Source organism: Engystomops pustulosus, chromosome 11 (genome assembly GCF_040894005.1).
Source record: "Engystomops pustulosus chromosome 11, aEngPut4.maternal, whole genome shotgun sequence".
NCBI classification, from domain to species: domain Eukaryota; kingdom Metazoa; phylum Chordata; class Amphibia; order Anura; family Leptodactylidae; genus Engystomops; species Engystomops pustulosus.
In genome coordinates, this window is record NC_092421.1 from 12,654,981 (window position 1) to 12,677,672 (window position 22,692).

Consider the following 22,692-nt stretch of genomic DNA (forward strand, 5'->3'; position numbering starts at 1 on the left):
TTTAACTCCTTTTTACACAAGGCTTAAATATTTTGAAACAAAATGTAGTCTTTACAGGAGACTAAAGCTTGGAAAGAGATTGTGTTATGTAAGTGTCTGGCACAAATGTAACAGCGGGAGACAAGTAATACTGCTCTATAGTAACAGCTGGGGGACAAGTAATACTGCTCTATAGTAACAGCCGGGGGACAAGTAATACTGCTCTATAGTAACAGCCGGGGGACAAGTAATACTGCTCTATAGTAACAGCGGGAGACAAGTATTACTGCTCTATAGTAACAGCTGGGGGACAAGTAATACTGCTCTATAGTAACAGCCGGGGGACAAGTATTACTGCTCTATAGTAACAGCCGGGGGACAAGTAATACTGCTCTATAGTAACAGCCGGGGGACAAGTAATACTGCTCTATAGTAACAGCGGGAGACAAGTATTACTGCTCTATAGTAACAGCCGGGGGACAAGTAATACTGCTCTATAGTAACAGCCGGGGGACAAGTAATACTGCTCTATAGTAACAGCCGGGGGACAAGTAATACTGCTCTATAGTAACAGCGGGAGACAAGTATTACTGCTCTATAGTAACAGCTGGGGGACAAGTAATACTGCTCTATAGTAACAGCCGGGGGACAAGTATTACTGCTCTATAGTAACAGCCGGGGGACAAGTAATACTGCTCTATAGTAACAGCCGGGGGACAAGTAATACTGCTCTATAGTAACAGCCGGGGGACAAGTAATACTGCTCTATAGTAACAGCGGTGGGACAAGTAATACTGCTCTATAGTAACAGCGGGGGGGGGGGGGGAACAAGTAATACTGCTCTATAGTAACAGCGGTAGGACACGAGTAATACTGCTCTATAGTAACAGCGGGGGGACACGAATAATACTGCTCTATAGTAACAGCGGGGGGACACGAGTAATACTGCTCTATAGTAACAGCGGGGGGACACGAGTAATACTGCTCTATAGTAACAGCGGGGGGACACGAATAATACTGCTCTATAGTAACAGCGGGGGGACACGAGTAATACTGCTCTATAGTAACAGCGGGGGGACACGAGTAATACTGCTCTATAGTAACAGCGGGGGGACACGAATAATACTGCTCTATAGTAACAGCGGGGGGACACGAGTAATACTGCTCTATAGTAACAGCGGGGGGACACGAGTAATACTGCTCTATAGTAACAGCGGGGGGACACGAGTAATACTGCTCTATAGTAACAGCGGGGGGGACAAGTAATACTGCTCTATAGTAACAGCGGGGGACACGAGTAATACTGCTCTATAGTAAGAGCGGTGGGACACGAGTAATACTGCTCTATAGTAACAGCGGGGGGACACGAGTAATACTGCTCTATAGTAACAGCCGGGGGACAAGTAATACTGCTCTATAGTAACAGCCGGGGGACAAGTAATACTGCTCTATAGTAACAGCGGTGGGACAAGTAATACTGCTCTATAGTAACAGCGGGGGGACACAAGTAATACTGCTCTATAGTAACAGCGGTGGGACAAGTAATACTGCTCTATAGTAACAGCGGGGGGACACAAGTAATACTGCTCTATAGTAACAGCGGGGGACACGAGTAATACTGCTCTATAGTAACAGCGGGGGACACGAGTAATACTGCTCTATAGTAACAGCGGGGGACACGAGTAATACTGCTCTATAGTAACAGCGGTGGGACACGAGTAATACTGCTCTATAGTAACAGCGGTGGGGCACGAGTAATACTGCTCTATAGTAACAGCGGTGGGGCACGAGTAATACTGCTCTATAGTAACAGCGGTGGGGCACGAGTAATACTGCTCTATAGTAACAGCGGGGGGGCACGAGTAATACTGCTCTATAGTAACAGCGGGGGGGGACACAAGTAATACTGCTCTATAGTAACAGCGGGGGGGATAAATAATACTGCTCTATAGTAACAGCGGGGGGGGGATAAATAATACTGCTCTATAGTAACAGCGGGGGGACACGAGTAATACTGCTCTATAGTAACAGCGGGGGGACACAAGTAATACTGCTCTATAGTAACAGCGGGGGACACGAGTAATACTGCTCTATAGTAACAGCGGGGGACACGAGTAATACTGCTCTATAGTAACAGCGGGGGACACGAGTAATACTGCTCTATAGTAACAGCGGTGGGACACGAGTAATACTGCTCTATAGTAACAGCGGTGGGGCACGAGTAATACTGCTCTATAGTAACAGCGGTGGGGCACGAGTAATACTGCTCTATAGTAACAGCGGTGGGGCACGAGTAATACTGCTCTATAGTAACAGCGGGGGGGCACGAGTAATACTGCTCTATAGTAACAGCGGGGGGGGACACAAGTAATACTGCTCTATAGTAACAGCGGGGGGGATAAATAATACTGCTCTATAGTAACAGCGGGGGGGGGATAAATAATACTGCTCTATAGTAACAGCGGGGGGACACGAGTAATACTGCTCTATAGTAACAGCGGGGGGACACAAGTAATACTGATCTATAGTAACAGCGGGGGGGGACAAGTAATACTGCTCTATAGTAACAGCGGGGGGACAAGTAATACTGCTCTATAGTAACAGCGGGGGGACAAGTAATACTGCTCTATAGTAACAGCGGGGGGGGACACAAGTAATACTGCTCTATAGTAACAGCGGGGGGACACGAGTAATACTGCTCTATAGTAACAGCGGGGGGGGACAAGTAATACTGCTCTATAGTAACAGCGGGGGGACACGAGTAATACTGCTCTATAGTAACAGCGGGGGGGGACAAGTAATACTGCTCTATAGTAACAGCGGGGGGGGACAAGTAATACTGCTCTATAGTAACAGCGGGGGGGGGATAAATAATACTGCTCTATAGTAACAGCGGGGGGGGCGACAAGTAATACTGCTCTTTAGTAACAGCGGGGGGGGCGACAAGTAATACTGCTCTTTAGTAACAGCGGGGGGGGGACAAGTAATACTGCTCTATAGTAACAGCGGGGGGGGGACAAGTAATACTGCTCTATAGTAACAGCGGGGGGACACAAGTAATACTGCTCTATAGTAACAGCGGGGGGGGGACAAGTAATACTGCTCTATAGTAACAGCGGGGGGACACAAGTAATACTGCTCTATAGTAACAGCGGGGGGGGGGCAAGTGATACTGCTGTATAGTAACAGCGGGGGGGGGGCAAGTAATACTGCTCTATAGTAACAGCTGGGGGACAAGTAATACTGCTCTATAGTAACAGCTGGGGGACAAGTAATACTGCTCTATAGTAACAGCGGGGGGGGGACAAGTAATACTGCTCTATAGTAACAGCCGGGGGACAAGTAATACTGCTCTATAGTAACAGCGGGGGGACACAAGTAATACTGCTCTATAGTAACAGCGGGGGGGGGGACAAGTAATACTGCTCTATAGTAACAGCGGGGGGACACAAGTAATACTGCTCTATAGTAACAGCGGGGGGACACAAGTAATACTGCTCTATAGTAACAGCGGGGGACACGAGTAATACTGCTCTATAGTAAGAGCGGTGGGACACGAGTAATACTGCTCTATAGTAACAGCGGTGGGGCACGAGTAATACTGCTCTATAGTAACAGCGGTGGGGCACGAGTAATACTGCTCTATAGTAACAGCGGGGGGGCACGAGTAATACTGCTCTATAGTAACAGCGGGGGGGGACACAAGTAATACTGCTCTATAGTAACAGCGGGGGGGATAAATAATACTGCTCTATAGTAACAGCGGGGGGGACACAAGTAATACTGCTCTATAGTAACAGCGGGGGGGGATAAATAATACTGCTCTATAGTAACAGCGGGGGACACGAGTAATACTGCTCTATAGTAACAGCGGGGGGACACGAGTAATACTGCTCTAGTAACAGCGGGGGGATAAATAATACTGCTCTATAGTAACAGCGGGGGGACACAAGTAATACTGCTCTATAGTAACAGCGGGGGGGGGACAAGTAATACTGCTCTATAGTAACAGCGGGGGGACAAGTAATACTGCTCTATAGTAACAGCGGGGGGGGGACACAAGTAATACTGCTCTATAGTAACAGCGGGGGGACACGAGTAATACTGCTCTATAGTAACAGCGGGGGGGGACAAGTAATACTGCTCTATAGTAACAGCGGGGGGACACGAGTAATACTGCTCTATAGTAACAGCGGGGGGACACGAGTAATACTGCTCTATAGTAACAGCGGGGGGGACAAGTAATACTGCTCTATAGTAACAGCGGGGGACACGAGTAATACTGCTCTATAGTAAGAGCGGTGGGACACGAGTAATACTGCTCTATAGTAACAGCGGGGGGACACGAGTAATACTGCTCTATAGTAACAGCCGGGGGACAAGTAATACTGCTCTATAGTAACAGCCGGGGGACAAGTAATACTGCTCTATAGTAACAGCGGTGGGACAAGTAATACTGCTCTATAGTAACAGCGGGGGGACACAAGTAATACTGCTCTATAGTAACAGCGGTGGGACAAGTAATACTGCTCTATAGTAACAGCGGGGGGACACAAGTAATACTGCTCTATAGTAACAGCGGGGGACACGAGTAATACTGCTCTATAGTAACAGCGGGGGACACGAGTAATACTGCTCTATAGTAACAGCGGGGGACACGAGTAATACTGCTCTATAGTAACAGCGGTGGGACACGAGTAATACTGCTCTATAGTAACAGCGGTGGGGCACGAGTAATACTGCTCTATAGTAACAGCGGTGGGGCACGAGTAATACTGCTCTATAGTAACAGCGGTGGGGCACGAGTAATACTGCTCTATAGTAACAGCGGGGGGGCACGAGTAATACTGCTCTATAGTAACAGCGGGGGGGGACACAAGTAATACTGCTCTATAGTAACAGCGGGGGGGATAAATAATACTGCTCTATAGTAACAGCGGGGGGGGGATAAATAATACTGCTCTATAGTAACAGCGGGGGGACACGAGTAATACTGCTCTATAGTAACAGCGGGGGGACACAAGTAATACTGCTCTATAGTAACAGCGGGGGACACGAGTAATACTGCTCTATAGTAACAGCGGGGGACACGAGTAATACTGCTCTATAGTAACAGCGGGGGACACGAGTAATACTGCTCTATAGTAACAGCGGTGGGACACGAGTAATACTGCTCTATAGTAACAGCGGTGGGGCACGAGTAATACTGCTCTATAGTAACAGCGGTGGGGCACGAGTAATACTGCTCTATAGTAACAGCGGTGGGGCACGAGTAATACTGCTCTATAGTAACAGCGGGGGGCACGAGTAATACTGCTCTATAGTAACAGCGGGGGGGGACACAAGTAATACTGCTCTATAGTAACAGCGGGGGGGATAAATAATACTGCTCTATAGTAACAGCGGGGGGGGGATAAATAATACTGCTCTATAGTAACAGCGGGGGGACACGAGTAATACTGCTCTATAGTAACAGCGGGGGGACACAAGTAATACTGATCTATAGTAACAGCGGGGGGGACAAGTAATACTGCTCTATAGTAACAGCGGGGGGACAAGTAATACTGCTCTATAGTAACAGCGGGGGGACAAGTAATACTGCTCTATAGTAACAGCGGGGGGGACACAAGTAATACTGCTCTATAGTAACAGCGGGGGGACACGAGTAATACTGCTCTATAGTAACAGCGGGGGGGACAAGTAATACTGCTCTATAGTAACAGCGGGGGGACACGAGTAATACTGCTCTATAGTAACAGCGGGGGGGGGACAAGTAATACTGCTCTATAGTAACAGCGGGGGGGGACAAGTAATACTGCTCTATAGTAACAGCGGGGGGGGGATAAATAATACTGCTCTATAGTAACAGCGGGGGGGGCGACAAGTAATACTGCTCTTTAGTAACAGCGGGGGGGGCGACAAGTAATACTGCTCTTTAGTAACAGCGGGGGGGGGACAAGTAATACTGCTCTATAGTAACAGCGGGGGGGGGACAAGTAATACTGCTCTATAGTAACAGCGGGGGGACACAAGTAATACTGCTCTATAGTAACAGCGGGGGGGGACAAGTAATACTGCTCTATAGTAACAGCGGGGGGACACAAGTAATACTGCTCTATAGTAACAGCGGGGGGGGGCAAGTGATACTGCTGTATAGTAACAGCGGGGGGGGGGGGGCAAGTAATACTGCTCTATAGTAACAGCTGGGGGACAAGTAATACTGCTCTATAGTAACAGCTGGGGGACAAGTAATACTGCTCTATAGTAACAGCGGGGGGGGACAAGTAATACTGCTCTATAGTAACAGCCGGGGGACAAGTAATACTGCTCTATAGTAACAGCGGGGGGACACAAGTAATACTGCTCTATAGTAACAGCGGGGGGGGGGACAAGTAATACTGCTCTATAGTAACAGCGGGGGGACACAAGTAATACTGCTCTATAGTAACAGCGGGGGGACACAAGTAATACTGCTCTATAGTAACAGCGGGGGACACGAGTAATACTGCTCTATAGTAAGAGCGGTGGGACACGAGTAATACTGCTCTATAGTAACAGCGGTGGGGCACGAGTAATACTGCTCTATAGTAACAGCGGTGGGGCACGAGTAATACTGCTCTATAGTAACAGCGGGGGGGCACGAGTAATACTGCTCTATAGTAACAGCGGGGGGGGACACAAGTAATACTGCTCTATAGTAACAGCGGGGGGGATAAATAATACTGCTCTATAGTAACAGCGGGGGGGACACAAGTAATACTGCTCTATAGTAACAGCGGGGGGGATAAATAATACTGCTCTATAGTAACAGCGGGGGACACGAGTAATACTGCTCTATAGTAACAGCGGGGGGACACGAGTAATACTGCTCTAGTAACAGCGGGGGGATAAATAATACTGCTCTATAGTAACAGCGGGGGGACACAAGTAATACTGCTCTATAGTAACAGCGGGGGGGGACAAGTAATACTGCTCTATAGTAACAGCGGGGGGACAAGTAATACTGCTCTATAGTAACAGCGGGGGGGGGGGACACAAGTAATACTGCTCTATAGTAACAGCGGGGGGACACGAGTAATACTGCTCTATAGTAACAGCGGGGGGGGACAAGTAATACTGCTCTATAGTAACAGCGGGGGGACACGAGTAATACTGCTCTATAGTAACAGCGGGGGGACACGAGTAATACTGCTCTATAGTAACAGCGGGGGGGGACAAGTAATACTGCTCTATAGTAACAGCGGGGGGGACAAGTAATACTGCTCTATAGTAACAGCGGGGGGGGGACAAGTAATACTGCTCTATAGTAACAGCGGGGGGGGACAAGTAATACTGCTCTATAGTAACAGCGGGGGGTGACAAGTAATACTGCTCTATAGTAACAGCGGGGGGACAAGTAATACTGCTCTATAGTAACAGCGGGGGGGGGGACAAGTAATACTGCTCTATAGTAACAGCGGGGGGAACAAGTAATACTGCTCTATAGTAACAGCGGGGGACACAAGTAATACTGCTCTATAGTAACAGCGGGGGGGACAAGTAATACTGCTCTAAAGTAACAGCGGGGGGGGGACAAGTAATACTGCTCTATAGTCACAGCGGGGGGGATAAATAATACTGCTCTATAGTAACAGCGGGGGGGGCAAGTAATACTGCTCTTTAGTAACAGCGGGGGGGGGACAAGTAATACTGCTCTTTAGTAACAGCGGGGGGGGACAAGTAATACTGCTCTATAGTAACAGCGGGGGGGGGGGGGGGGGGCAAGTGATACTGCTGTATAGTAACAGCGGGGGGGGGGGGACAAGTAATACTGCTCTATAGTAACAGCCGGGGGACAAGTAATACTGCTCTATAGTAACAGCGGGGGGACACAAGTAATACTGCTCTATAGTAACAGCGGGGGGGGACAAGTAATACTGCTCTATAGTAACAGCGGGGGGACACAAGTAATACTGCTCTATAGTAACAGCGGGGGGGGGGGGGGGCAAGTGATACTGCTGTATAGTAACAGCGGGGGGGGGGACAAGTAATACTGCTCTATAGTAACAGCCGGGGGACAAGTAATACTGCTCTATAGTAACAGCCGGGGGACAAGTAATACTGCTCTATAGTAACAGCGGTGGGACAAGTAATACTGCTCTATAGTAACAGCGGGGGGGGGGGCAAGTGATACTGCTGTATAGTAACAGCGGGGGGGGGGGACAAGTAATACTGCTCTATAGTAACAGCCGGGGGACAAGTAATACTGCTCTATAGTAACAGCCGGGGGACAAGTAATACTGCTCTATAGTAACAGCGGTGGGACAAGTAATACTGCTCTATAGTAACAGCGGGGGGGGGGGGACAAGTAATACTGCTCTATAGTAACAGCGGTGGGACAAGTAATACTGCTCTATAGTAACAGCGGGGGGGGGACAAGTAATACTGCTCTATAGTAACAGCGGGGGGACACGAGTAATACTGCTCTATAGTAACAGCGGGGGGACACGAGTAATACTGCTCTATAATTTGAAATGCTTTGTGCAGCGCTGCGTAATCTGTGTGCGCTATATAAATAAAGAATTATTATTATTATTATTATAGTAACAGCGGGGGGACACAAGTAATACTGCTCTATAGTAACAGCGGGGGGCACGAGTAATACTGCTCTATAGTAACAGTGGGGGGACACGAGTAATACTGCTCTATAGTAACAGCGGGGGGATAAATAATACTGCTCTATAGTAACAGCGGGGGACACGAGTAATACTGCTCTATAGTAGCAGCGGTGGGACACGAGTAATACTGCTCTATAGTAACAGCGGGGGGACACGAGTAATACTGCTCTAGTAACAGCGGGGGGATAAATAATACTGCTCTATAGTAACAGCGGGGGGACACAAGTAATACTGCTCTATAGTAACAGCGGGGGGGATAAATAATACTGCTCTATAGTAACAGCGGGGGGACACGAGTAATACTGCTCTATAGTAACAGCGGAGGGACACAAGTAATACTGCTCTATAGTAACAGCGGAGGGACACAAGTAATACTGCTCTATAGTAACAGCGGGGGGACAAGTAATACTGCTCTATAGTAACAGCGGGGGCGGAAACAAATAATACTGCTCTATAGTAACAGCGGGGGGGGGGGGGGCGGAAACAAATAATACTGCTCTGTAGTAACAGCGGTGGGACACAAGTAATACTGCTCTATAGTAACAGCGGGGGGACACGAGTAATACTGCTCTATAGTAACAGCGGGGGGACACAAATAATACTGCTCTATAGTAACAGCGGGGGGGACACAAATAATACTGCTCTATAGTAACAGCGGGGGGACACGAGTAATACTGCTCTATAGTAACAGCGGGGGGACACGAGTAATACTGCTCTATAGTAACGGGGGGGGGACACGAGTAATACTGCTTTATAGTAACAGCGGTGGGACACGAGTAATACTGCTCTATAGTAACGGGGGGGGGGGGGGGGGGGGAACCCGAGTAATACTGCTTTATAGTAACAGCGGTGGGACACGAGTAATACTGCTCTATAGTAACAGGGGGGGGACAAGTAATTCTGCTCTATAGTAACAGCGGGGGGGGGGGGAACAAGTAATACTGCTCTATAGTAACAGCGGGGGGGGGGGGAACAAGTAATACTGCTCTATAGTAACAGCGGGGGGGGAGTAATACTGCTTTATAGTAACAGCGGGGGGGGAAAGTAATACTGCTCTATAGTAACAGCGGGGGGGACAAGCAATACTGCTCTATAGTAACAGCGGGGGGGACAAGCAATACTGCTCTATAGTAACAGCGGGGGGGGGGGAAGTAATACTGCTCTATAGTAACAGCGGGGGGGGGGAACAAGTAATACTGCTCTATAGTAACAGCGGGGGGGGGAACAAGTAATACTGCTCTATAGTAACAGCGGGGGGGGACAAGCAATACTGCTCTATAGTAACAGCGGGGGGGGGGAAGTAATACTGCTCTATAGTAACAGCGGGGGGGGGCAAGTAATACTGCTCTATAGTAACAGCGGGGGGGGGCAAGTAATACTGCTCTATAGTAACAGCGGGGGGACACGAGTAATACTGCTCTATAGTAACAGCGGGGGGACACGAGTAATACTGCTCTATAGTAACAGCGGGGGAACACGAGTAATACTGCTCTATAGTAACAGGGGGGGAAACGAGTAATACTGCTCTATAGTAACAGGGGGGACAAGTAATTCTGCTCTATAGTAACAGCGGGGGGGGGGGCAAGTAATACTGCTCTATAGTAACAGCGGGGGGGGGGAACAAGTAATACTGCTCTATAGTAACAGCGGGGGGGACAAGTAATACTGCTCTATAGTAACAGCGGGGGGGACAAGTAATACTGCTCTATAGTAACAGCGGGGGGGGGGACAAGTAATACTGCTCTATAGTAACAGCGGGGGGGACAAGTAATACTGCTCCATAGTAACAGCGGGGGGGGGGGGGGCAAGTGATACTGCTGTATAGTAACAGCGGGGGGGGGGGGGGGGGAAACAAGTAATACTGCTCTATAGTAACAGCCGGGGGACAAGTAATACTGCTCTATAGTAACAGCGGGGGACACGAGTAATACTGCTCTATAGTAACAGCGGGGGGGGGGGGGGAACAAGTAATACTGCTTTATAGTAACAGCGGGGGGGGGGGACAAGTAATACTGCACTATAGTAACAGCGGGGGGGGGGGGGGACAAGTAATACTGCTCTATAGTAACAGCGGGGGGGACAAGTAATACTGCTTTATAGTAACAGCGGGGGGGACAAGTAATACTGCTCTATAGTAACAGTGGGGGGGACAAGTAATACTGCTTTATAGTAACAGCGGGGGGGGGGGGACAAGTAATACTGCTCTATAGTAACAGCGGGGGGGGACAAGTAATACTGCTCTATAGTAACAGTGGGGGGGGGCGGAAACAAATAATACTGCTCTATAGTAACAGCGGGGGGGATTAGTAATACTGCTCTATAGTAACAGCGGGGGGGGGGACAAGTAATACTGCTCTATAGTAACAGCGGGGGGGGGACAAGTAATACTGCTCTATAGTAACAGTGGGGGGACACAAGTAATACTGCTCTATAGTAACAGCGGGGGGACAAGTAATACTGCTCTATAGTAACAGCGGGGGGGGGGGACAAGTAATACTGCTCTATAGTAACAGTGGGGGACACAAGTAATACTGCTCTATAGTAACAGCGGGGGGACAAGTAATACTGCTCTATAGTAACAGCGGGGGGGACACAAGTAATACTGCTCTATAGTAACAGTGGGGGGACACAAGTAATACTGCTCTATAGTAACAGCGGGGGGACAAGTAATACTGCTCTATAGTAACAGCCGGGGGACAAGTAATACTGCTTTATAGTAACAGCGGGGGGGGACAAGTAATACTGCTCTATAGTAACAGTGGGGGGGACAAGTAATACTGCTTTATAGTAACAGCGGGGGGGGGGACAAGTAATACTGCTCTATAGTAACAGCGGGGGGGGGGGACAAGTAATACTGCTCTATAGTAACAGTGGGGGGGGGCGGAAACAAATAATACTGCTCTATAGTAACAGCGGGGGGGATTAGTAATACTGCTCTATAGTAACAGCGGGGGGGGACAAGTAATACTGCTCTATAGTAACAGCGGGGGGGGGACAAGTAATACTGCTCTATAGTAACAGCGGGGGGGGGACAAGTAATACTGCTCTATAGTAACAGTGGGGGGACACAAGTAATACTGCTCTATAGTAACAGCGGGGGGACAAGTAATACTGCTCTATAGTAACAGCGGGGGGGGACAAGTAATACTGCTCTATAGTAACAGTGGGGGGACACAAGTAATACTGCTCTATAGTAACAGTGGGGGGACAAGTAATACTGCTCTATAGTAACAGCGGGGGGGACACAAGTAATACTGCTCTATAGTAACAGTGGGGGGACACAAGTAATACTGCTCTATAGTAACAGCGGGGGGACAAGTAATACTGCTCTATAGTAACAGCGGGGGGGACAAGTAATACTGCTCTATAGTAACAGTGGGGGGGGGGGCGGAAACAAATAATACTGCTCTATAGTAACAGCGGGGGGGATTAGTAATACTGCTCTATAGTAACAGCGGGGGGGGGGACAAGTAATACTGCTCTATAGTAACAGCGGGGGGGACAAGTAATACTGCTCTATAGTAACAGTGGGGGGGGCGGAAACAAATAATACTGCTCTATAGTAACAGCGGGGGGGATTAGTAATACTGCTCTATAGTATAGTAACAGCGGGGGGATTAGTATTACTGCTCTATAGTATTGATCTTACTGTAACAGTAAAGTTTACTTCTTGCATTTCTCCTGTTTGTAGGCTGCAAAAGAGCAGTGCCTTGAAATCCTTCCTGACCATGACCCAATACGGGACCAGAACTGGTACCTGAATAAGAAACTCCGCCAAAGTCTCCTGGAGGACTATGGAGTAAAGAGCCACACGCTGGTCCAGTTCCTGGGCGATGCCGTCATCCTGCCCGCAGGAGCCATTTATCAGGTGAGGCGCCCACTATAACCCTCAGGATACAGGATGGTAATAAGACCTTGTTGTCACTTGTGTCCCAGCTGTGGTTCCTCGGTTTAGCACCACAGCTCCATCATCCTCGGGCCTGATGGGTTTGTAGAAGTTGGACGAGTGATATTACATGGGAATTATGTGTGATGTTGATACTGAGTATACATGAAACCTGGATTATTGGACCCTTCCAGGGTCCGTTCTCCGATAACATTACATGAGTGGACACGTGCTCACTGCTACTGGTTGCCTGTATAGAGGTTTCTGTCCATTGCAGTGTATGGGATCCTCTTCTACCCCTGTTTGCCTCCGGTTTCATATGGATGTGTATGGGGAATGTAGTATGACTCCTCCTATAAGGGATGATTACGTGCCTGGGGAGCACTGCCAGCACATGTGGGTGATGAATGATTGGACATGTCGGCCATAGTAGGTGCTACTTACACTTCTCTTCTGCTCTTGTGTCTGTGACAGGTGCAAAACTTTCACAGCTGCATCCAAGTGACTCAAGACTTTGTGTCCCCAGAACATCTTGTTCACTCATTTCATCTGACTCAAGAGCTGAGGCTTTCTAAAGAAGAAATCAATTTTGATGATAAATTGCAGGTAAGAAGCGAACAGACGCCGCGTTCTGCAGTCCTCCTTCAATTGGCGCTGTCATTCTCTAACGATTACTTTCCAGCAAATATGAGCGCCGAGCAGAAATGAGGTCAGGATTTTAGCATAAGCACAAGCGTGATTCATCAGGAGCCTCTCGGCATTCAGCCTCGGCTCTGTGCTTAGATGAAGGTGACAGAGGAGGTAGAATTAGAGGAGTATAAATTCTTCTAAAAAGCCAGAGCTCGATGGCTGCAGAGACCAGGCAGGTGTATTACCCCAGATTTTTGTACGTCAGGTTTATCATATCGGTTGGACTGCACAATAAATGTGGTTTTGTTTGGGTACATGGGTAGTTCCTAACTGGAGAGGATTTGTACCTAAATTTGTGACTTTTTGGTTGACTTATTCGCAAACGGAAGACGGAAAAACTGATGTAAGTGATGCATCCTAATCAGACAAGATAAGTGTGTCTGTGCGTAGGACCAGAACAGGCTCATAGGGGAACAGCAAACTAACATTGGTCACCAGCTTTAGCCCTTACTGCAAAATGTACCTCGTATGGCATGTGCTTAGCTCTGTACTTAGATGAAGGTGACAGAGGAGGTACAATTAGAGGAGTACAAATTCTTCTAAAAAGTGAATGGCTAGAGTCCTAGTAATTGTCTCTAGCTGTATTTGTGAAAATGTGGTGATGGGTTCCTTTTAAGTATTGAGCTGCTGTCCAATTGTACGGATTAAAGGGGTTTCTCATTTCAGAGCCATAAAATAAAACTTTAACTTAGGGGTCTGACTGCAGAGGTTTTCAACAATGGGTAGAACAGAGGACTACAAATCCTGGAAGTGCCAGACTGTAAAGGGCACTTTGGAGAGACTTTTGCTCCCCTTTTCTATCCATAGACACCCCTGTAATCAGACAGGAGACTTGCGCTTATTGCGGTGAGATCACAGATCACATCTCTGTTACGTTACTTTGAGCGCACAGAACAGGTGGAAGATGAGGTGTGACTGGATGTTCTGTGTGTTCAGGCTCCTCTGGTTTTAGCTCAATGTAACTGAAGACCTAACAGAATGGGCCAAAGATGCTTCCCTGTAAGTTATAATCGCTCAATAGTGCAACAAATGTCACAATGGAGCCCTGATGTAAGGCAATATCCTTTACATGCAGTGTCGGACTAGTGTCACTCTAGTCTGGGTATTTTTGGGTTATGTTGATGCCCACTGTGTGATGGATCTGGCTCTAGGCACGCAACACAAACATGCCCAGAGCCTTCCATCTATATGCTTGCGGCAGGGGGATGGAGCTGGTTTCTTACAGTTACTGCTCAGGAGATCAGCTGCTTCCTCAGACTAAGGCTAAATGCACATGGCTGATAGAACAGCTAACACACAGAGACCAATACATTGCTATGGGCTTATACACACACTGCTGTGGTGCTGACTGAGCCACAAAACTCAGAACCGCTTCTATTGCTGCGAGTGTTCACCGTGCAGGAAATCAGCTGCAGGTTTCATATGCCAACAGCACACGGACCGCAAATCCATTGTTTGTGGTCCAAGAAGGCACATGTTGGTGTACAGGTTAAACAATCTCTGGTTGTAGGATAACTGGCTGTAGCAGCAATGAATCCAAGTGTAAAAATTACCATAAAACCAGATTAAAGCTACATTCAGATGAACCTATGGGTGACGTATATACAGCCGCTATATACGCCCCCCCCCCATAGACGGCACGGCGTCCAATAGGCACCGCTCCGTACCCTGTAGAAAGATAGGACATGTCCGTGCACCATATATTCCTATGGAGAGCGGTGGGGGTGAGCGGCGCTCACCTCCTCCTCTGTTCCCCTTGTGCCATCTGAATGTAGCCTAAATGTAGGGAATAACTTGGATTTTCTCATTTAGTTGGATGTTTTTGTAAATAAAATCTGGCATTTTGAGGTTGCATTTTAATTTAAAAAAATTAATTCTGTAAAGTCTGCATCTACTTACATGATATTCTCTAATCTTTTGTTCCATCAGGTAAAAAACATCTTGTATCATTCAGTCAAAGAAATGGTAAAATCCTTGAGGATTCACGAAGAGGAGATGGAAGACCTGGAGGAATCGTAGTAGTTTGTTTCAATTGGAGTCGAAGAGATTCTTGTGCTGGGAGAGAGTAAAAAGGATCGAGGACACTGAGCGCCCCCTACTGTTCTATCATCAGTGCCAAGGAACTCTGCTGCAAGTATTCGCTTGTTACTGACACCACACCAGTATCACCCGATCACCGCCGATGTGATCAGTCTCCCCCTACAGGGCAGGAAGGTCATTACAGCCTCCCCGGGCCATGCAGGGGGTGGCAGCATGCGCGGAGCCATCGGACCGCGCTGCACTGTAACATAGTGTACATTCAAAGTTTGTGAAAAAACAAAAGAAACTGAAAAAAAAACGTCAGATTTAAATGTATTTATTTTTTTGAAAAAAAAGAAAAGAAAACAAAAAAGTTCTACGCTATATTGTTGATCAAATGTAAATGTGACTTGTATAGTTTGCTAAAAATACTTTGGATATTTTTCACTACATTGACACAATAACTGTGAGGGTTAAACCAGAAAATCACCAGCTATTGCCTGCATACGGAAGCGTTCATAACATAATCCCAGAGATTACTGCCAAATATCTGTACACTTTGTATATTACGAAAAAAAAATATAACACGGTATTAAAAAAAAAAAAAAGAAGACACTTCAATGAGTTATTGAAGGCGACTCGATGTATAATTAGACATTTAAAGAAGATGTAATTTATTTCAAAACAAGTTGTCTCATTTTTTTGGTAAAAAAAAAAAAATTTAAAAAAATTTATGTGACATTTTGAAGCTAAATATTAAAAACTTAATATGCTATGTAAATATATACATATATACATTCAATGATGTATTTTTTTAAAACATTGGCTTGCTTTAATTTGTTAAAAGTGCAAGTGTTCCACATGCTTTGTACATTGAAGTTCAAAAGGGGTTTTACATTTTCCATTAAAAAGAATTTCTCAAATGTTGACTTGTAGCCGGTGTGTATTGTTCCATGTAGTGTGTGGCAGAGGGGCTGCTATTCCCAGCCCGGCCACTACGCACCCAACGGAGCTGCACCAGCACCAAACTCGGATCCTCACCCCGATTCCGGCATTGGTCTACTTTAAGTCTTTTTACAGGTTGTCCAGAGGTTGAAAAACAAGACATGGCTGCTTTCTTCCAAAAACCGCGCCACACCGGACCGTGGGTAGTGTGCGGTATTGCAACTAAGCTCCATTCATCTTTATACATCTGAGCTGCAATATCGGCACAGACCATGGTCAGGGGGTGGCGCTGTTTTTGTTAGAAAGCTGCCATGTATTTCCACCGTTGCACTACCCTATTAATGCTTCATTCTTCACGCTAGTTACATTGTAATTCCAGAGAGAATGAAGTCTGTGTTATGAAATGGCTCACTATTACAGCCATGATGTGAATTTAGGAAAGGGCATGCAAGTTGATATGTTCTCCGTCGGACCCCTTATGGTCTGCTCCATTTATCTCTATGGAGCCGATGGAGATTACCGAGCGCTGTACTCAGCAATCTCCCTCAGCTCTATAAAGATAAACAGGGCAGCCCGGACATGCGTGACCTCTGGCCCTCGTACTCGTGATCTGTGGGGGTTTCATCGCTAAGACCCCGACCAATCAGTAAGGTAAGCCCTATCCTGTTGTTTTGTGGGAAAACCCATTTAAGGGGATTTTGTAGCCCATGCTATTGATTACCTAACCATAAATAAAATGTTGTTAAAGGGGTTGTCTGGAGGTTGAAAGACACGACAGCTTTCTTCCAAAAATAGCGCCACACCTGACCATAGGTAGTGTGTGGTATTGCAACCAAGCTCCATTCATTACTATACATCTGAGCTGCAATACCAGCACAGACCATGGCTGGGGGGTGGCGCTGTTTTTATAGAAAGTAGTCATGTTAACCCTTCTACATAAACCGTTATAGAATAGAAATCATTTTTAAATTCTGCACAAAAATGTGTGAACAAGACCTAGAACAAAACATGAAAACCTTATTTTTCTGTAAGATTGGCCTGGTTATCTAAAATTACACCCAGAATTATTTCTTTGTATCCACTTCTTAGTCTTTCCCCCTCCCCCGCTCTAATGACTAATACATTTCTTGGACGTCCTATAGCTGCAGCTGCTATTCAGGTCATTAGTATCTTAGAGTGGAGCCCCCTAGTGGTGCTCACATGCACTGTATTATAGAAGGTGAGCAATAGAGGCTCATTAGACACAGTTCTGGATACAAAGCCATTGGTATCGGCACATCCCCCACCCATAGAGGGTCCTAAGTGACTATAGTGACCACATACATCACGACAGAACCACAAAAGGTCACAAAGAATCCAAGCTTCTGGCCGTACAAAGCCGTAGTGCAGCCTCCCGGGTCCTGCTAAAACAGAAAAGAGAAATAATTAAGGATCAGGAAGATGCTGACGTGTGATGGATAATGGGTCAGTATATGGGCTGGAGATCTAGAACCTCATGTTTTAAAGGTTAAGGAAGTTTATTCTGGAGTACAACAGCCGCACTAATGCAGTAATGTGTCTGGGGTCCCAGGAAATTATGTCCACAAATTAAAAATAATGAATAAAAACTCATTTCTTTTTAAAACAATGACACCCCCCCCCCCCCCCATATGGTCCTATACACGCCTCCTGCATGGTTCTTATCCTCGCACGTCATGCGACACTGTATTCAACGGGGGGAGAGATCAGAAGTGTCTGCGGTCCATAGACTGACATCACTGCTGGAGAGGGGGCTCCTTACATCATAACGTTGTATGATGCAATGAATCCCTGAACAGGGCAGATCCTGTAATCACGTTCACGGTGCTGGCGCTGCTGCTGAGCAAAGGAACAGGAACTCGTTACATCAGATGTAAGGAGTCGTGTCCCCAGCAGTGTTGTAGGACGGAGGTCATTCCGTGGTGCTGCCCTTAGGTGACCTCTGCCTGAGGCGTCCCAGGAGTGGCAATTGTTTTCTACTATTAGATCTCGCCTGTGGCAGCGCTCAATAGTCACCGTGTAATTTCCCTGTGGAATTCAATATTCATATTAAAATAACTACTGCGTCATCTACCAAATGTAAAGACTGTTAAAAAATGTATTATTTTTCCAAATTGATCTGTTTTTACCTCCATAACATAATTAAAAAAATGTGACAGGTGTTGGTAAACAAAACTACAACTCTATCCATAAAAAAAAATAACCTCTTCTAAAGCTCTGTATCCACCGGATTAAAGGCAATGGTTCTTAGAATGTGGTAAAGGGCGAGATGTATCATAATGCGGAGCTCCTGCGCTGGTGTATACTGGTGTCCCCTCCCGCACGTATACAATGAGAGGCCTAGGCCCCAGCAGGAGGTGCAGACACCAGGCAATACCACACCAGCTCTGACTTTTTGCACGACGTTCCCTGGTTTCATAAAAGAACGCCCCCCCCCCCCCTCTACCAGCTGCTGCCCCCCCATGCTCCCCTCTGTGCCCACATTGCATGAAAGTGGCGTATTTGCAATTTTAATCACAAATTTCTACACTGCACAAGTATTTGCAATTATTTCACTGCTTCTACAACAGAAAATTGGCGCAAAAAGAGCGATCTCACCCCAAAACCTCCATGATCGCTCTGAATAAATAATTTATGATATAAAGGCAAGCCCCTTACAGAAAAAACAAAAGATTCAGCTATGGGAAGGCGAAGAGTAAAACAAAACAAATTGGCTGCATCCTTAAGGGGTTAATCCATACGCCCCCCTGGGCCGCTCCTTGTTCTGGCCGATTTCCTTGTGATCATCTGGAGCAGTGCGGACAGTACAAACCCGACAGCGCCGCCATCTCCTGCTCTATAAACGCCGCTGGTTAGTTGAAAGTCTCGAGCCAATTGCGGAGGCTGCATCCGCTTTTCTATGACTTTGATCCAGCCGAGCGCTCGCTGCCGCTTTCATCCCACTTCAAAGTGATACTTTGTGACCTTTCAAGGAGACTGTTCCAGAGCTGCGGTTCTCTCATTTTTCCAGCCGACTCTATAATGACTGTTCCTATGTACTATGACACCGCGCGGAGGAAAGGTCATGACCTGCGCCGCCATCCTCCGCAGCGATCACACACAAGCATTTCCCAGCTCTTATTCTAATGCTGCCTAAAGAAGTTCTCAGAAGGGCGTAGTAGATAACGGAGCGTTCTACAAACTTCATCCCAAGAATAGATCAAGATGGGATGATAATAATAATTCTTTATTTATATAGTGCACACAGATTACGCAGCGCTGCACAAAGCATGACAAATTGGTCTCCTGCATTGTTTACTAGCGGCTGTATGAATGTTCCCCCTCTTATACTCCCCTCTAAGGCCGGCGGCACACGTGGCGTTTTGAACCCGTTTTTTTAAGCAGTCCGTTAAAACGGTTTTGAACCGGTTTAATTTAATTAATTGGTTAAACCGGTCACCGGTTTTAACGGACTGCTTAAAAACGGCCCAAAAACGGGTTCAAAACGCCACATGTGCTGCTGTAATAGACCCAGCATCATTTATTACATTGACTGATTCCACCACAAGGTTGGAGAGACGCGTCGCGTTTCTGCTGCATTTTCAAAAGTTTGCTTGCTATTGTGTTTTTAAAACCGCAGTGATCTTCTCCCTGGTGTTTGTGCATGTAATCACATGCATTTCAAAACGCAGCCCACAAACGCATGCGTTTTCAAAAACGGAACCGTTTTGAAAAACAAAACTCGAAAAAAAAAAAAGCAGTAAAAAAATGCAGGGGAGAAAACGCAAAGTTAAGACACTTTAACCTAAAACCCATTGAAAAAGCCAATACAGGTGGTTCCCTACTTACAGACGACCCCTAGTTACAAACAGACCACTTGATATTGGTAATTACTGTACTTTATCCTTAGGCTACAATTATCAGCTGTAACAGTTATCACAGGCGTCTGTAATGAAGCTTTAGTGTTAATCCTGATTCTTATGACAACCCAACATTTTTAAAATCCAATTGTCACAGAGACCAAAAAAAATAGTTTGGAACTACAATTATAAAATATACAGTTCTGACTTACATACAAATTCAACTTAAGAACAAACCTACAGAAATAGGATACATTTTTCAAGGATACAAAAACGCAATGAAAAAAAATGGAAAGCCGCATTTGTCCAATTTGCCACAAAAGTTCACTCAAAATCCAAGCCGACTACTGAAGGAATTGCAAGGGGGGGTCCACTTCTGAAGTCATACACTGCGCCTGGTTGATATTTGGGCAGGATCTGGCAGTGCACACAGGTTGTGTTACTAGGACCACCCCTTCGACTCTTCAGGACACGATAGACCAGTTCCTATCGTTACAAGGTAATGAGACTACAGTGCACAGAGGAAAGGATGAGAAAGAGATTTGTTCCTCGTCTGTGTATTCAGCCTCTGCATCACTTCTACTGAACCAAACATGTTATTGAAATGTGAACAGGTCCCAAGTCATTCTAGTGTTGTCATATGTGATTTTCTAGGCTTGTGCTGTATAAAATGATAGAGAGAGAGAAAAGAAGGAAAACAATCCAGAAAGTTATGGTCTATATCCAGATCATGGCTATCATATCGGTTCCCAGTACAGCCGGGTGAATGAGCCTTTAGGAGATATTTGCGGTTTGGCCCTGGTGGGATGACAGGTTCCCTTTAAATTTATCAAAACTCCTCTGACTGGAGACTAACACATCAAAACAATCACACTATACCAGTGGTGGCGAACCTATGGCACTGGTGCCAGAGATGGCACACGAGATGGCACAGAGTTTGCCTGACATGGCACCTTCCTGCAGTCTCAGGCAGTCCAAGTAGTGCCCTGCTATTTTAAAGTGACCCATCCTGTGCTGCATGGTCCTGTCCGAAGGGTAAGAAGGTGTGGACAGGGCGGAATTGGAGCTCAAACATTCTGTTAGCCATAAGTTTGTTACTGCCTAAATTGCCGTGTTGGCACTTTGGGAAAAGCTAGTGTGTCTTGGGTCTCATTTTGGGCACTCGATCTCTAAAAGGTTCTCCATCACTGCACTCTACATATACCACATAGGACTGAAAGAGACTCTTAAAGGCCACACGTGATAAAATAGACCATATAAAGTAGAAGAGCATCTATAGCTTTAAAATCAAGGTGGAAAATAAAAGATCATATATTGTGCGGCTGATAAACACAAAAAAAACCTAGTTATCTGCCAAGACATTAGACTCTGGAAAATGACTTAAAAGCCTCTCAGTAGCTTTGAAATAAAGGGAAACATTTTTCAGACATCAAAAGAGCAGACGACTATAAAGAGATATAGGCCTCTCCATATGCAGGCGGACATATTTTCCCTTTTATGTGATGGATAAGGAAAAATAATCAAAGAGGCGGTAATGCACGATGTCACCACTAGATGTCAGGCCACGTCTGTAGCGCATAAACGTGTCCTGCATGTAACATGCGACAGTCCAGATCCTGCAGCTACAACTCATCTGTAAGGAAGGGTCTCTGCGGGACCATCATGGGCAGTTATCACCGTGGGTTAACTACTGCAAAATCAATGACGGCCAACACACCTCTATATATATCATGCAACACAAAGCTGCACAGAACTCTGCTATGCCTGCAGGTGGTCCGTACACTTTCTGGTGATTTGCGCCCCAGTAGCTTGGACACAACAGTGCAGATTTCAGTACAGCACCACAACTATACTCAGCACATAAATACAGCAACAGAATATAAATACAGAACTGGAACCAAGCTCAACATTATAATTATAGCACCAAAACCAGGCTCACTCCATAAACACGGCACCAGAACTAAGTTTCCAGAAAGAAGCTTAGTAGATACAACACAGTTGACATCACTTTACTGCAAGCCCTGGGCGGGATTTTAACAGGTTGATGAATACACCAACTCCATGGGGGGGGCGGAGCTAAGATCAAATTCTAGAGGGGGGGGGGGGGGGGAGTAAAAAAAAAAAAAAAAATTGGCCACAGTGGCTATATAGCGGCCAGATTCACAGACTACACAGGGGCTCTGGGGAGTATATAGAAGTATTCTCCATGAAGCAACTATTCTGACTCTCCAAATTCATGTAACTCTTTCTCAGAGAAGAAATAATAAAATCAAGTCACAGCAAAGAGAAGACGCTGTAGAGGTGTGAGCTCATGGGTGATAGAAGCACTTACTATAGATCTGGTGACATCTCTCTCTCATTTTCTTCTTCTATTTGGTGCCATGTCAGCTTCTTCCAGCCATGATTTATCTCTGTAGATTTAGCAACACAAATATTTTAGGTTCATTATCTCCACCTTATATTCTAGGATTGTAGCTGGATTTGGAGCACGCTGGTGCACTGTTGTGTGAGATCTCTTCACTCTACTGCTATACACAGCTCCATAAGCTGCTACAGCAAGGGGGAGCATCAGTACATTGAAGTCATCTCACACATTAGTGCACCAGAATGTGTGAATCCAGCTACAATCCAGGCATATAGATACATTCTTCACAGTCCT

At 46.3% G+C, this 22,692-nt stretch overlaps 1 protein-coding gene across 4 annotated transcripts in view; it reads left to right on the forward strand.

Moving 5' to 3' along the window:
* JMJD1C (jumonji domain containing 1C) overlaps positions 1-16,160 on the forward strand; it is a 198,287-nt gene extending 182,127 nt beyond the window's left edge. For all 4 annotated transcript variants that reach the window (XM_072129490.1, XM_072129489.1, XM_072129491.1 and 1 more), the window contains 3 exons: positions 12,328-12,504; positions 12,997-13,128; positions 15,142-16,160. In XM_072129490.1, the coding sequence (XP_071985591.1) occupies positions 12,328-12,504; positions 12,997-13,128; positions 15,142-15,231 (399 nt within the window). In that variant the 3' untranslated portion in view covers positions 15,232-16,160. The remainder of the gene's footprint in view (positions 1-12,327; positions 12,505-12,996; positions 13,129-15,141) is intronic.
* The last annotated feature ends 6,532 nt before the right edge of the window (positions 16,161-22,692 follow it).